Source organism: Carya illinoinensis, chromosome 9, assembly GCF_018687715.1.
Source record: "Carya illinoinensis cultivar Pawnee chromosome 9, C.illinoinensisPawnee_v1, whole genome shotgun sequence".
Taxonomy (NCBI): domain Eukaryota; kingdom Viridiplantae; phylum Streptophyta; class Magnoliopsida; order Fagales; family Juglandaceae; genus Carya; species Carya illinoinensis.
Window position 1 is genome coordinate 27,944,472 of NC_056760.1, and position 16,380 is coordinate 27,960,851.

The 16,380-nt window shown below is 32.5% G+C and overlaps 1 protein-coding gene across 1 annotated transcript; it reads right to left on the reverse strand.

Annotated features, from left to right (window-relative positions):
- Window positions 1-7,001: 7,001 nt before the first annotated feature.
- Window positions 7,002-9,659, reverse strand: LOC122277777 (transcription factor MYB52). Its single transcript, XM_043087918.1, has 3 exons — window positions 8,509-9,659; window positions 7,772-8,206; window positions 7,002-7,622 (listed from the first exon to the last, which is right to left on the reverse strand). Exons 1-3 carry the CDS (start codon window positions 8,942-8,944, stop codon window positions 7,357-7,359), a joined length of 1,137 nt encoding a protein of 378 aa, XP_042943852.1. The 5' UTR covers window positions 8,945-9,659; the 3' UTR covers window positions 7,002-7,356.
- Window positions 9,660-16,380: the final 6,721 nt, after the last annotated feature.

A 16,380-nucleotide genomic window follows, 5' to 3' on the forward strand; every position in this document is an offset into this window, starting at 1 on the left:
ACTTCCTTGAAATTCCATAACACATGCCCGCAACATATCTTCAAGGGTCTGAATAGTGCACTCTGATTGGCCGTCTGTCTGAGGGTGATACGCAGTACGAAACTTCAACTTAGTACCCAATGCTGCCTGCAAACTTTTCCAAAACTGAGATGTAAACCTTGGGTCCCGATCCGATACAATACTCTTCGGTATGCCGTGCAACCGCACTATCTCTTTTATGTACAAGCAAGTCAACTTACCCAAGGAATCAGTGTTATTAACAGGCAAGAAATGAGCACTCTTAGTTAACCGGTCAACAATCACCCAAACCAAGTTCTTTCCACTAGGAGTCCTCGGTAAGCCCACTACAAAATCTATCGTAATGTCGTCCCACTTCCACTCAGGAATAGAGAGGGGTTGGAGCATACCAGCAAGTCTTAGATGTTCGACCTTGACTTGACGGCATGTGTGACATCTCTCAATATACAAGGCAATATCCTTTTTTATTCCTTCCCACCAATAATTTTTCTTCAAGTCTCGATACATCTTCGTACTGCCAAGATGAGCTGAATAAAAGGCCGCATGAGCTTCTGCCATAATTCGCTCCTTGAATTCTGAGTCTTTGGGGACTACTCTACGATCTCAGAACAGAAGAATTCCATCCTTATCCATATTATAATGCAACAGCCCTCTAGATTTTATGACTCTTTTTCTAATATCCAAAAGATTCAGGTCCTTCCTTTGAAGAGTCTTCAATTCCTCAAAATCAACTACTCGAATATCAAGAATTGAAGATAATATTTCCTCTTACTGCGAACTTTCAATATGAAGTCTTCTCATCCCGCAAAGTAAAGAATCCAATGATGACGATTCAGCTTCATCTTCCAAGTGCGACTTTCGACTCAAAGCATCTGCAACTATGTTTGTCTTCCCTGGATGATACTTGATCTCGCACTGGTAATCACTGATTAACTCTAGCCATCACCTCTGAGCTTGCACTATTTGCCTCTGATTTGTTCTTCCACCACGTCTGTAATAGCCCTCTAGAAATTCAATTGTGAAATTTCTATTGGCTTTAGGAATCTCGTGAAGACCCTATAAGTTTTCACGAATCCATTAATCATATAGGTTTTAGTCTAACTACATAGTTACTATTATTACTCATTATGGTATCAGAAGTGTGTTTTTTATTATTGGAGATAGTTAAAAGTGTCTAAATGTATTATGGTTTATGCCATTAGACTCGGTGGGTTATTTAAGGTCTTATAGCGCAATAACTTTTTTTCATATTTTCGGACGAAATGTCTGTTCAAAACTGTAGATATTATTGGATAAAAATATCTTGAGCTGATTTTTGTGGATATTATTAGATAAAAATATCTTAAACTGATTTTCGTAGATATTATTAGATAAGAGAGACCTACACTTAACTCTCACTCCGGATAAGAGAGACCTATACTCCACTCTCACTCCGGTAAGAGAGACCTATACTTAACTCTCACTCTGGGTAAGGGAGACACATACACTCCACTCTCACTCCGGGTAAGAGAGACCTACACTTAACTTTCACTTTGGGTAAGAGAGACCTACACTCCACTCTCACTCCGGGTAAGAGAGACCTACACTTAACTCTCACTTTGGGTAAGAGAGACCTACACTCAACTCTCACTCTAGCCTCATCTCTTCCATATCTCGTCCATAAGTATCTCCAGCCACCCCCACGAAATTATCTTCATTTACACTTTCCATTGAAAGAATACCAAACACTCTCTCTCGGACAGCTTTTAGGTGTTATTTTGCACGTCCATTTCAAAGCTTTTGTAAGTGTTTTATCATAAAGTCTCCTACATATAAGTTGTTCATTTTTTAGTCTAATTTACGTGGATATCTTATTTGTCCCATTTTAAGATCCTTTGGTCAATTAAATATTGCGTAAAATATAGAAAGGTCATTCTGAGAGATAAACTGGAGAATATGTTATAGTTTGGAGTTTTTGACCAAGCTAATGGATAGATATTGGTCTGAAATTTTTACGGAGTATTGTTAACATGTGTATATGATTATTGGTTGAGGATTTTTGCATGATTAAAGGTTTTGATGAAAGATTTTTTTAGATTTAGAAACTTAGAAACAGGAAGAGGAAAAACAGTTTATGTTTTGAGAAAGTTTAACTCTTTGGTGTTCTAAACCTATTATAATGGCTTTGATAATTTTATTGGAGGATCCTAAGCCTTTTATATACATGTTATAATATTATTTTGAAAATATTTGATGTTAGTTTCAAATATATGAAATTTTATGCAAAAAAATATATGGATAGGCCAAAGTGTGGATGTTATTGGCTCAATTTATGTTTTGGTTAATGTTTAACCATGTGATCTTGAATTAGAAGCTTATATATGTTTTAGGACATCTTTTTAAATCATGTGATGGTTTGGTTTGAAGATCACATCTTTATAAGTCATAGATCAAAAGGTTAATCAAAACAAGTTAGAAACAAAAATCAATGGAAATAGCATATGGGAATTTCGGCCCTATGGAGTTTTAATAGTTGTGATTAGTTTTAAATTTTTCTAAATTGATATTTGAGTTGAGGATAAAATTTACATGAGGCATGTAAATTTTGGTGACTTTTAAAGTTAGTATGCAAAATCCTTAAGTTATAGGTAAAACGGTCATTTTCCTACATGTAGAGAGTAAAATAGAAATTTTACTCTTTAAGTTAGTATTTTCTATATTTCAAATTATTAGTGATTTAGCGCTAACTTTTAGAATCACTAATTACAGTTCCTCGTGATCGCGCTTGAGGTTTTATAAGCGAAGATCGAGGTAAGTTAGCTTTTGACTTACTAGCAGTCTACTGTGTATGTGTGCTAAGTAAAGGAACTACAGTGTATGTATGTGTGTTATCATATATGTCATGCCATGTCAAGTTATCACGTAATTGTCTGTTATACAGAATTTATTCTGTCATCAGTTTTTATCTGTTACATAATATATTCTGTCATGTATTGCTGTACATTACAAGTACGTCATGCTAAGTATGACATCTATTACATGTATGTCAAGTCATGTAATATTCACTATTGCAAATATGTCATGTTAGATATGTTGTCTATTATATGTTATGTCATGTTACGAAATGTTTCTATCTCAAGTTGGTCATATTTTTCAAGTTATGTTCAAGTCACGTTATGTTACGTCAGGGCTTCAGTCCTTTCATATTCCAGTCACATTTCATTTTGAGTTACATTCAGTTTCGTGGAGTCCACAACAATTGTGGCACATGAAGTATGGGGTCACAGCAATTGTGACGCATACACTACGTGAGACACTGCAATTGTGACACATAGAATACATGGGGCCACAACAACTGTGGAGTATGTATTTAACTGCATTGTGACACGTAGAATACATGGGACCGCAACAACTGTGGAGTATGTATTTATACGTAGAATACATGGCCACAACAACTGTGGAGTATGTATTTACACGTAGAATACATGGGGCCACAACAACTGTGGAGTATGTATTTAACTGCATTGTGAGGTGTAGAATACATGGGGCTATAACAACTGTGGAGTATGTATTTACACGTAAAATACATGGGGCCACAACAACTGTGGAGTATGTATTTTGAATGTTAAGTCAAGTTTCAAAACAAGTTCATGTTAAGTCAAGTTTTAGATCAAGTTCATGTCAAGTTAAATTCAGTTCATGTTTCAATTTAAGTTACGTCAAGTTATGCTTTAATTACTTATGAATTTGATTATGCATTCATGTTTTTACTGTCATCCATGCATCATTAGCCTATGTGGAAGTTTTTTGTTAACTTACTGATATTTGTAATCAAATCTCACTGTGGTAGTCCCAACTACCATTCCTCCCGAATGGTAGATCTTGTTATAGGACCTGAAAGAGAATCAGGAGCTGACCAACTAGACACAGTTGACTAAACGACGATGCGACGTCAATGTTAATATAGTAATTAACGTAAATTACTACTTGTACTATAGAGTTTCATTTCCAGTACTTTTTGTATCATAAGCAATTTGGACTAGTGTTGTGATTTTAGTTGTTCAATGGGTCTTTATATATGAATTATGTTTTAAGCATTTGGGATATTTTCAGTTTGGTGCATAGTATTCCTAACTTAAAAGTAAATAAAGAGAAAAATATAGATTTACGTGGTTCAGCATAATGCCTATGTCCATAGTTTTTTTGGGGGTAAAATCTACTATAATGGGTGATTTACAATATCTCATGGCTCATACATTTTATAATACAATAAAGGAATTTAGAGAAAGTCCTTTAGAGTCGCTATGTGTTGTGAAGTTTGTACGTAAAGAGCTTTTGTGAAGAGCTTATGGAGAGTTTGTGTGTAGAGTTTGTTAGATTTGTGGGGGATCTCTTCCTTATATAGAAATCTATTTTTTTGAAATGATTGAGTACAACTTGCCTTATAAAACTTTTCATTTTAGAAGTCTGAGTTTATTTCTTTTTAGGAGTTTGCTTTTCAAAATCTAAGTCATCTCGTTTTATCTATTTTCGGTTTTATCTCTTAACTGGGTTTTTTATCTTATCTCGTAGCTAAATTATAAGCTCCTGATTTAACTACTAGAACATCAACTTACATTATTTTGTAAATTTATTTTGGGAAATGCTAACTTAATGCACCAAAAACATTAAAAAAAAAAAACTTACATATCCACGTAGTTTTTTTTACTATATCTTCCATTTCCTATGTTTTTAAATTTCTTAATCGAGAGTAGTGTATGCGTGAATATATGAATATTTTGTACGTTTTTTATGCTTTGCCCATTTACTTTTGTAAAACTTTGTTTATAAATCCGCTACATTCTCGTTATAAATTGTGAGAAGGTAAAAAATAAAATAAATAATAAAATAAAAAGGAGGGCAGAAAATTACCCAAACGGTGCCAAAACCCCAGAGCACCGAAAAACGTGGCCCTTAATCTTAATGATTATGGAGCAGACGCATCATTCAGTCCAATAATAACAATAATTTAATCAGTTAGGAGTCCTAACTTTCCAATGAATTGACATCACCAAGCATAAAATTTCATGCTGACAGATAATTAGCCACAAAACAATCATAAAAAGTACTCTAATTTCATGTTTATAGGACTATAATAAAAGACTCATGCAAGTTCCATAGACCCCGCCTTTTTTTTTTCTTTTGCAAGTACAGACCCCACTCAGATGTTGCCTTTCCCAACACATGGAAGACGCCGTATTGCCAATACGATACTGGAGGATACAATACACACGAGAAATACTTTCGTTCCCGAATTTTTTTTATTTAATAATTAAGAAAATATTTTTTAGTAATATTATGAGTTTTTTTAAAAAAACAATTAAATATATAAAAAAATGAATTTAAAAAAAAAAAATTACCTTCTTTGGTGGCAATTGGGGCTACATCCCTCGAGGATGTAACATGACTCTTTTCACAAATGCTATAATCTCTTATTATTTACCATATTGTAATAAGATTTTTCAGCCAATATAGAAAACATTCATTTACCTTTAAAAGAAATTATACTATGCCGTTTGAGTTTGTCTCATCAATTTGATACTCATATTTTTTATTTTTTTTATTTTTTTTTATATAATAATTTAGAAAGTGACTATTAATATATTGATATTTTTTTTAAGATGCTTAAAATATGTTGGAAAGAAAAAGTAAAAAAATAAAAAATAAAATATAATTTACACCAAGGGCATACACAGCAGTCAAACGTCGGCAACATAGTAACACTACCCTTTATCTTAAAATATAAGATTTTTTTGTAAGTAAAAAATATGAGATATTTTAATTATTTTGTTTGTCAACATAATTTGAAATCATTAAAATACCCAATGTTTTATACTAAATCAATCAATTATGTTTAATTGATGGTCTATTGAGTAGAAGAACATGGGATTGTACTTTCATGGTCTCAACTCATCTTCATTATATTATATATAAATATATATATATATATATATTACTTATTCAGTATTTAGATCCCAGTATTTGAAGCATTGAAGTCTCGTTTGGAACTTGATAGTTCATTTTAAATTGAATTTAACATCCAAATACATAACTCTCAAATCACTAAATTCATCTTAACTCAAAATCTTTTTACACGTAAAACCTACAACATTTTTCAACTCAACACTTATTTATATGCAGAACCCACAACCTTTTTTCAACTTCCCATAAATACATCTAAACTATCTTAACATCCAAACACACATAAAATCATCTTAATTGAATCTTACAAAACTTATCTTGCTACCTCAACTCACTACTATTTATAAAGAACTAAACTTATCTCAACTCAGTTCAACATCCAAACATCTAGTATTCCTCAACAATATTTTTTTCATTTAATTTATTTTTCTAAAAAAGAAGTAAATAAAGATGAGTTATGGTAATTTAAAAGTTTGTGTCAAAACAATTGTGGGACTCGTTCTAGTTATAAAAAAGAAAACACGAATATTTTTTTAATTATTGTTTAACCCAATTTAGTTGTGTTTCTAGTGTCAAAAAACCCAATTGCAAATATAAATTTTCAATAAAAGTTGTTAAAATAAATCGAGAAGTACCACCAATTAAATAAGGTATTTGCAAGTTTTGTGTTTAACACTAGTTACCATGAGATTAATTTAAGTAAACAAAATGTTAAAATATCAATATTTTCTTATGTTAATTAATGAGATGTAATTAATTTTTACATATACATATTTGATATGTCACTGAATAAACTTAGACGTAAAATTATTCAAAGCTTTTATTTGCTTGCCAAGGGCGCATTTTCGAAGTATACGGCAAAGGAGTATTAATTGCTCTGCAGAAAACATAATAATAATAATAATTAAATTAAATTTTAAAAAAAAAAAAAAAATTGACAGGGCGAGAAAAACATGGTCAAAAGAAACTGAAAAGTCATGAAAGATGGGCGCATTCATTCAATGAGTCAGTATTCAAAATCAAAGAGAAAAAGCCCTTTCAGCTTTTGGCTAACATACGCAAATGCCAAAACATTATAGATTCAGAGAACAATTCTGTAGCTGGACAAGTCCAAAAACAGTCTTTAATAATTATTTTGAAACTCATATCTCTCTCTCTCCCTTCCCTCCCTCCCTCCCTCCCTCCCTCCCTCCTATTCTTTTTACTTTTTACTGTAATACGCCATATTTCTTTTCCTTATCTAGGGCGAACTGTACAAGAAACATAGTAATAACCTGCCGTAGACACTTTTTTTCTTTTTTTTGCATCAAAGGCCTGATCCTCATGTCCCACACTCATTACTCTTTTCCCCTGTTCTGAGTTTCTCTAAGCGCTCAAGCCAAAAATCCACCCAGATCTTTAAGCTCCCACCCCAAGGAAATCAATGAAGGGCATTTTGATTTTTTCATTCCTGTTTTGATTTTCACCAGCAGACACTGGTATATTGGTTTTATTGGTGGCAACTGACTCTGCTGCAGAGACTTCCGAGTTTGAATCTGAATGGCCAAAATGGTCCATCCCCATGACTGTTCCAATAGGCCCAACCTTGTAGAACCCATTTCCAGTGCAGTAGAACTTGTCCAAACACCCATCTCCAATCGTCACCATCTGATCTCCAGAGAATCCTGCGGCCCAAAACAGAATATGAAAAACAAGTACAATAAAAAATAAATGAACCAAACAAGATTGAAAGGCCAATAGAAATTTAAAAAATATATATAAAAAAATACATATTTTAACATTCTTTGGAAAGAAATAGAGAAGAAAAACATACCCATCTTTGATCCATGGTACCGCTGAACTGGACTAAAATGGGTGAAAAAACTGGGGGGCACTTTCTCAGAAGAGGGAGTGAGGGAGAGATCAGTGCAGGTTGAAGCAGATTCATCCACGGTGCTTGAGTTGGCTGATTCACTGGAAGCCTTGTTTTGGTAAGACATTTCAAAACCTTTGGTAAGGATCTGAGAAGGAGAGGGCTTTCTCCTCCTGTAAACACTAGACTGTTCTCTGTGTTTTCTAGCCATGATCACATGCCAATGATTCTTGACTGCATTATCTGTTCGGCCCGGGAAGAGTCTAGCAATCATTGCCCATTTGTTTCCATAGAGCCTATGTGCAGCCAAGAGTCTTTCCTCTTCTTCCTCAGTGAAAGCCCTCCTGTTGATCCTTGGGTCTAGCTGATTAAACCACCTCAATCTGCAACTTTTCCCTGAACAAAGATATATAGTTTTAAGATCATAGACAGGAAAAATGAAAAATTAATTGCTATCTTTGATGGGTCTTCTCATCATACCAAGCGATAATAAAAAGATTAAAACCAAATGTCCCCGTAGACATTTTAAAGTTGTATTAGGATCTGATAGTTTTCCAAAATACCCAATCCAGAAAAAGAAAAAGCTGATCACTTTTTATTCTCCCTTAGAAATGATCAATCCACATAGCTATAGCTTAGTGGAGATTTCCACCCATATTAGTCCCTGGAAACTTTTCTTGATAAAGCCTTTGAGTTACCTGATCTTCCTTCGAGATTCTCGGCAATCAAGTTCCAGTTTTGAGGACCAAATTGTGCCACAAGCTCTTTGAGCTTGGCATCTTCAGCTGGCCTCCAATGGCCTCTGGCACAAAGCTTAGTGTGCCCACTTTTCCCAGCAGCAGAACTTTTACTTTCCTCTTCCTCACCAAATTTCAATGGCAACCCTTTTCTCTCAACCCCAAAATACCCATTACTCCCATCGTCGGCTGTCTCTGTTCCCACGTTTTCTATTGGCTGAAAACCCCATGGGTTCTTACCATTCTCTAACGAGGGGCCCAAAATCTGAAACCCCGATCCAGATATCCTCGAACTTCTCTCTCCAGGATGATCCATGGCCTCTACAGTGTCACAGAGGGAAAGTTGAGAAGTAGGAGGGGGCATAAAGTTCATATTCTGATAGACACTCATTCTCATGAAAATCCCAGGTAAGTGTATAAATATATGAGAGAAAATGCAGGAAAGGAAAACAGAACCAAAAACAAAAATAGATCTTTCTCCAATTACAATGCCACAAATAGGAAATGAGTTTGAAATAATCAAAAGATTCTTCTATTCTTGCTAGAAAAAGGGGGCAAATGAGATGAAGATCAGAAACTGTAGGGGATAAACTGCATTTTTCTACTCCCTCTCTTTTACTCACAAGAAGAGCTGGCGCTTAGCAGCAGAAGGGAAAGGGAGAGAAACAAATGAATGAAAGGGGACGGGACGGCGTTCTAGGTGGGGCTGAGAAAAACCGGAGGAAACAAAAACGCTTACTTTAAAGAAGATGGGAACAGCAATCGATAGGTTTCACTGGGAAAACAGAGAAAGAATAAACAAAATAGAAGAGAAGAACGCACACGGTTCTCACTCCCACTGCCACTCCCACTCTCTTCTCTGGAAAAAGAAAATGAGGTCAGGGTTCTTATTTTGAGACTGATTTCTCTCTCCCCCTCTCGGGAAAATATGGACTCTCTCTCTCTCTCTAGTAAAGTCTGTGCTATGCATGCACTTCGAGAACCGCTCGTGTGGGTGGGTGGCCCTGGTGGGAAGTCCCTCAAAACATTAAACAACATGCTCGGTCTTGGTCTTGGGGATTTGCTTTCTCTCTCACTCTCGGGCTTTGGGGGAAAACCAGAATCTGCATTGTCTGTTTGTGAAAGATGTTTTTACTTTCCTTATATTTTCCTTTTGGCTACAGTCTTGCTTTTTTCAAACGGACCGAACTTTAAAGAAACCAAAATGACCAGATTATTAAGCATTACCTCCCACACCTGTGGCCCTGTATGATCCGTGTGCTCGTACGGCCTGACTCCTCTCCCACTGATTAACACAACATATTCGTTGTAAATAATTTCACAGAACTTTGTTTTTACTGCTATCTGTTTTCCAATTGTTCTGCTAACTGTTATGCTTCTGGTTTTACCATAATTTTATATTTTCAATACACTTCTCTGCTGTCGTTTTTGCAATCAATCGTTCAAATTTATGGGTGAATATCAAGAAACCAGCTTGTGCTTTGTCCTATAATTTGATTCTAAAATCGTTGATGTAACCATGTGCTGTCACATTTTTTAAGATTTTTCAATTCTTTGCTACAGTCATCATGTGTGTTTTTCCCATTTTTTCAACAGTGGTTTTCATCCCATTTTTACAATGAAGAAGGATGGGAAACTACAAAAATAAAGAATACACATCCAGATATAGTTTGCGTCAAATCGCCCACTAAGAACCTCTTTGGAATTTGGATTGAGTTTAGTCTAATTTTAAATCAAGTCTAATATTTAAATATCTAACTCTTAAATCAATAAACACAGCTCAACTCAAAACATCTTTATACGTTAAACACACAACCTTTTTCAACTCAATAATTATTTATACGCAGGATCCATAATCTTTTTTAACTTCTCATAAATATATTTAAACTCATATTAACATTCAAACACATCTAAACTCATTTTAGGTATATCTCATAAAACTCACTCCATTATTTTAATTCACTACTATTCATAAAAATCCAACTCAGTTTAACATCTAAATGGAGTAAGTCCAACATTTTGTTAGAAATCCAACCCCCTTCCAAAAAGGAGATTGAAGAGTAAATTATATGATTAAATGAGAAAGTTATCCATATTTATATAAAAAGGATTACATAATTACATTAAAAATATAAGAAATTTTTTGAAAGCATATATATATATATATATATATATTTCTCATTTGTTTTGTTTATCTCTACCAGAGAGAAATTATGTTATTTGGATTTTATAAGTGTGGATATTATGGTTCAATTTGACATTCAATTTCTCATGGATATTAGTGGGTAAGTGTAACCGAAAATTCATTTTGACTCGTAGGAGTGATCATGGGTCTTGACTTTGGAGAATACCTGATCTTGTATGTCAATGGGTTTTAAAAGGAAACGAGATGTGAATAAAAAGAAAGAAAAAAAAAATATGGCGTTCGGTGGTTGATCCAAAACCCATTAAAATTGTGGCTATGAAAAAAACAGTAGTTCGACCTGTAGTCATCGCAGTTTAAAAGGGTAAAAATAAACAGTAACTTTTCATGAGCAAAACTGTATAACTCAGTAAACATGATTAATCTTCCTGAGTAAAAAATGCATTCACAGGAGTCTTTTTCTTTTTCTTTTTCTTTCCTTGGTGGAGATGACATTAATTAGGATTTAATACGTTTATAGCCTTTTGTCTCTAGCGTTACTTTCACTGCCTCAACAGATACCGTTCTTGTAAATTGCATAAACGAAATCTGTTAATCCTGTAAATTTAGATAACAAATATTCATGAAACTACGCACCAACTTCTTACCTTTAATTAGAGGGAAAAGAAAAGGGTTCTTGACTGGTTTTCCACGATAAAACAGTAAAAAAAGGATAGAATTATACAATCTTTTGCATTGCTTTCTCCCATCTTTTTTTACAAAGTTGAAATAAATAAATATATCAAGTACCCATCGTTTTTATAATGAATCGAAGTCTTCTTTTCTTTGTCACTTTTTATTGATATTTGGGTTACTTTCACTTTGTTTAGTTTAATACATGATAATGTTTTGTTAGCCGAACCTATATAAAATCAACATCTATTATATTATTGTTGTCTTTTCTTTTTGACTATCGAAATGATTGTCCTGGTTTTTTTCTTTTTTTTAATGCCCATTTTATATTTTCTCACAAATGATGGATACACGGGGAAGCTTTTAAGGGCGGTACACGAAACAACCCAAAATTTTTACTGTTTTTTTTCTTTATTTTTGTCACTTTAGTCTTTGGCATGACAAAATGAAAGTAAAACAAGGCAACTGCGTAGAACTTCTAGTGTACCATGTTGTGTGGAATATTACGACCCACTAGTAAAACATCCCCACCCATTACATTAGGCATTAGTTATATCCGATGCAAATAGTCACGATGACCAAAATAACCGAATATTCCCTCTGTTTGTGTACTTTATATGGGAATTCTCTTGATTGTGTAGTCTACGATTCTTTTATTTATTCAAGTTTTGGTAATGTTAATTAGTATGAAATATATGTATTATGTACGAAAAGGCCAAAAACTAGTTTTTTTTTTTTTTTTGCCTAGTTACACTCGTACAATTGAGAATGGCGGCCTGAAACTTTGAAATTCGCTAGGAGAGTAGTCCAATCTTGTTTGGAATTTTTAGGCTGCGTTTAGATGTTGAGTTGGATTGAGATGAGTTGAGCTATTTATAAATAGTAGCAAGTAAAGAGGGTGGAATAAGTTTCATGGACCTCACCTAAAATAAGTTTAGAGATATTTATGAAAAGTTGAAAGAAGTTGTGAGTCCCACGTATAAAGAGGTGTTGAGTTGAAAAATATTATAGGTCTCACATATAAATAAATTTTGAGTTGAGATAAATTTAATAATTAAAAAATTAAGTATTTAAATGTTAAATTTAGTTTAAAATTAGATTGAACTAAATTAATACGAGAACTTAATTATCTAAGTGAAGTATATTCAGACTTGTAATGCAGGAGTGTACTTGAAGGTGGGTGATTCTTTAATGATGATTGGAATTCTGATCTCATTTTTCGTTATTTAATGATTTGAGATCTTTGTCAATTGTTCCGGAGTTCTCATGCCTTCTCCGTCAACTTGTTAGGCATGCGAGGGCTGTTAATGATTCGATAATATGGGCCAGGTCGTTTAGGGCTTTTTTTTTTTTTTTTTTTTTTTTTTTTTTTTTTTTTTTTTTTTTTTTTTTTTAATGTAATACAGTGTGAAAGTAGAAAAGATAAAAAATAAAAACTCGAATTTTGGAACAAAAAACTTCCGTTTAGTTAGATAAATGAGATCAGATATTTTTTAAAAATTAAATAAAATATTATTATAATATAATTTTTTAATGTTAGTATTGTTTTGAGATTTGAAAAAATTGAATTATTTATTATATTTTATATGAAAATTTGTGAATATTATAATGATAAAATGAGATGAGATGATCAAGATGTTTTGGGTAAACAAATGGATCAAATATCCCTACAAAGCATGCACCATCTTAAATGACGGTTTTTTTTTTTTTTTTACAATTTGCACAATTGTATGAACTGTGTTGCCACCGCTGGAAGCGGTGAATGCTAGTGGTACACTGCAGTTTGTTGTTCTAAGATGTTCACAAAAAGACTCGTATTCCCTGTCTCAAGATCTTCGATTGGAGAAAAAGAAAACATAAGAGGAAGACCCACGTTGATTGACCCTAACCACCACTGACCAAATTTCTTCACGTTTTCTTGTGAAAATGCGTGGAGTCCATGCGCTAGTGATAATGAGGTGGGACGGGTCAAATTTAAAAGATTTTGGAGTGGCAAAACTACTGGTATGATGTGTGTTACCATCAGATATATTTTGATGTGGCTGCACTTAGTAGCCAAGCGTGGGACAAGTCGCATGTGAGGATTACTTGCCGATATTTTTCGTTGCGGTTCCACTTCATATCAGTATATCAACAACTATAGAGTAGCATGCATGGTGGGGTGTGTGTAGATTATCGATCGCCAGAATGCGATAAATTGGGCCTACAGAAAATAGGTGGAAAGGAAAAGTTAAAAAATTTGGATAAAAACTAATAAATAGATCTATACCAAAATAGGAACAGAGAAAAGAATAAGAGCTGGTGGAACAATAGATTGGAAAGATGAAGAGTTTATTCTTCTAGAGAGAAGTTGGACTCTCTCTTTCTAAAGAAAGAGAGTGGCGTTGCTACCTCATTGTTGAGTTGTTTACACATTTGATTGATTATATGTAAAAAAAAAAAAAAAAAAGGAGTAAGGTATAATTAAAAAGTAAATTGAGAATTAATTAAAGTGAAATATTTGATTGGTAAAAAAAAAATTATAAATTGACATGATTTATGGTATTGTGATATATAAAATGGTAAAACTCTTTTTTGTTTTCGTGATTATTTTGATTTAACTACTACTGAAATAGAATATTTTGATACTGGTGCATTCCGATGTACCGTTTTGAAATTAATTATATATTATATATAAATATTTATGTGTATATATAAACTAATAACTACTAAAATAAATACATATATAAAAGTGTGTATCATCTATATATATATATATATATCATATGTGTATATATATAAATGAAAAAATTAAAGATTTATAAAATGAATACACGTTAGGAAAATCATAAACTTGAATTAAGACACAAAAAAAAATTAAAAAAGAAGAAGAAAATAATAGAGAAATTATTAAAAATAATGATATTTAAAAAAAATGAAGGGACATATTTAAAATTACAAAAAATTAAAATTATATAAATATAATTTATATTTTAGAATTAATTAAATACTATCTAGATTTAAAATTTATTTAAATACCATTCAAACACAAATAATATTATAAATAAGTCTAAATGGAATAATAGGGCATAGAATGTCAATTCCAGCTAAAATAGCCAAAATTTGGTCGCAATGGCTGAAATGGATCAAAAGAAATGAAATTTTAAGCGAGACGAAATGAGAAGGTATAGTGTAACTAATATTAGACCAAAACTAAAAATTCTAACCACAACAACTGTAACAAAATGGAATTTAAAACTATAGTCTTTACTAAAAGGAAATTTCTATACAACATAATACAATCTCACTTTTATCATATTAAGTAATATGTGACATATTTATCATTATTCAATAATTATTAATTACATATTTCTTTATAATCTAATAATAATGAAATATGCAAATAGTCACTATGACCAAAATAACCGAATATTCTCTCTGTTTGTGTACTTTATATGGGAATTCTCTTGATTGTGTATTCTACGATTCTTTTATTTTATTTTCTAGTTTTGGTAATGTTAATTAGTATGAAATATACGTATTATGTACGAATCGCCAAAAACTAGTTACACTGATACAACTGAGAAGGGAGGACTGAAACTTTGAAATTTGCTAAGAGAGTGGTCCAATCTTGAGATTGGAATTTTTAGGTTGTTTTTAGATGTTGAATTGAGTTGAGATGGCTTGAGTTATTTATAAATTTTAGCGAGTAAAGAGGGTGAAGTGAGTTTCGTAAAAGTCACCTACAATGAGTTTAGATATATTTAAATATTAAAATAAATTTAGAGATATTTATGAAAAGTTGAAAAAAATTATGAATCTTACGTATAAAGAGATGTTGAGTTAAAAAATATTACGGATCTCACATATAAATAGATTTTAAGTTGAGATAAATTTGATAATTAAAAAATTAATTATTTAAATATTAAATTTAATTTAAAATTAGACTGAACTGAATCAATTTAACAATTAAACAGAATTTAATTATCTGAGTGAAGTATATTCAGACTTGTAATGCAGGAGTGCACTTGAAGGTGGGTGATTCCTTAATGATGATTGGAGTTCTGATCTCATTTTTCGCAGAGAAACGTACATTATTCAATGATTCGAGATCTTTGTTCCGGAGTTCTCATGCCTGCTCCGTCAACCTGTTAGGCATGCAAGAGTTGTGAATGATTCGATAATATGGGCCCGGTTGTTAAGGTTTTTTTTTTTTTTTTTTTTGTAATTAATTAATTAATTTTATTTTATGTAATACAATGTGAAAGTAAAAAAATAAAAAATAAAAATAAAAAACTCGAATTTTGGAATAAAAAAACTCGAATTTTGGAATAAAAAATTTCTGTTTGGTTAGACAGATGAGATGATATATTTTTTAAAAATTAAATAAAATATTATTATAATATAATTTTTTAATGTTAATATTGTTTTGAGATTTGAAAAAATTGAATTATTTATTATATTTTGTATGAAAATTTATAAAAGTTGTAATGATAAACTGAGATGAAATGATCGAGATGTTTTGGATAAACAAATGGATCAAATATCCCTACAAAGCAGGCACCATCTTAAATGACGATTTCTTTTTACAATTTACACAGTTGTATGAACTGTGTTGCCACCGTTGGAGGCGATGAATGCTAGTGGTACACTATAGTTTGTTATCCTAAAATGTTTACAAAAGAGACTCGTATTCCTTGCCTCAAGATCTTCGATTGGAGAAAAAGAAAACATAATAGGAAGACCGGCGTTGATTGGCCCTAACCACCACTGACCGAGTTTCTTCACGCTCTCTTGTGACAATGCGTGGAGTCCATGCGCTAGTAATAATGAAGTGGGGCGGGTCAGATTTAAAAGATTTTGGAGTGGCAAAACTACTGGTATGGCGTGTGTTGCCATTAGATATATTTTGATGTGGCTGCGAGTAGCCAAGCGTGGGACAAGTCGTGCGTGAGGATTACTTGCTGATATTTTTCGTTTTCCACTTCGTATCAGTATATCGACAACTAGAGAGTAGCATGCAGGGTGGAGTGTGTGTA

Coding starts and splice junctions, on each gene's coding strand:
- LOC122277777 (XM_043087918.1), bottom strand. CDS start 8,944: ATGAGAATGAGTGTCTATCAGAATATGAACTTTATGCCCCCTCCTACT. Junction 8,207..8,508: donor GAATCTCGAAGGAAGATCAG/GTAACTCAAAGG, acceptor ATCTTTGTTCAG/GGAAAAGTTGCAGATTGAGG. Junction 7,623..7,771: donor GTACCATGGATCAAAGATGG/GTATGTTTTTCT, acceptor TTTGGGCCGCAG/GATTCTCTGGAGATCAGATG.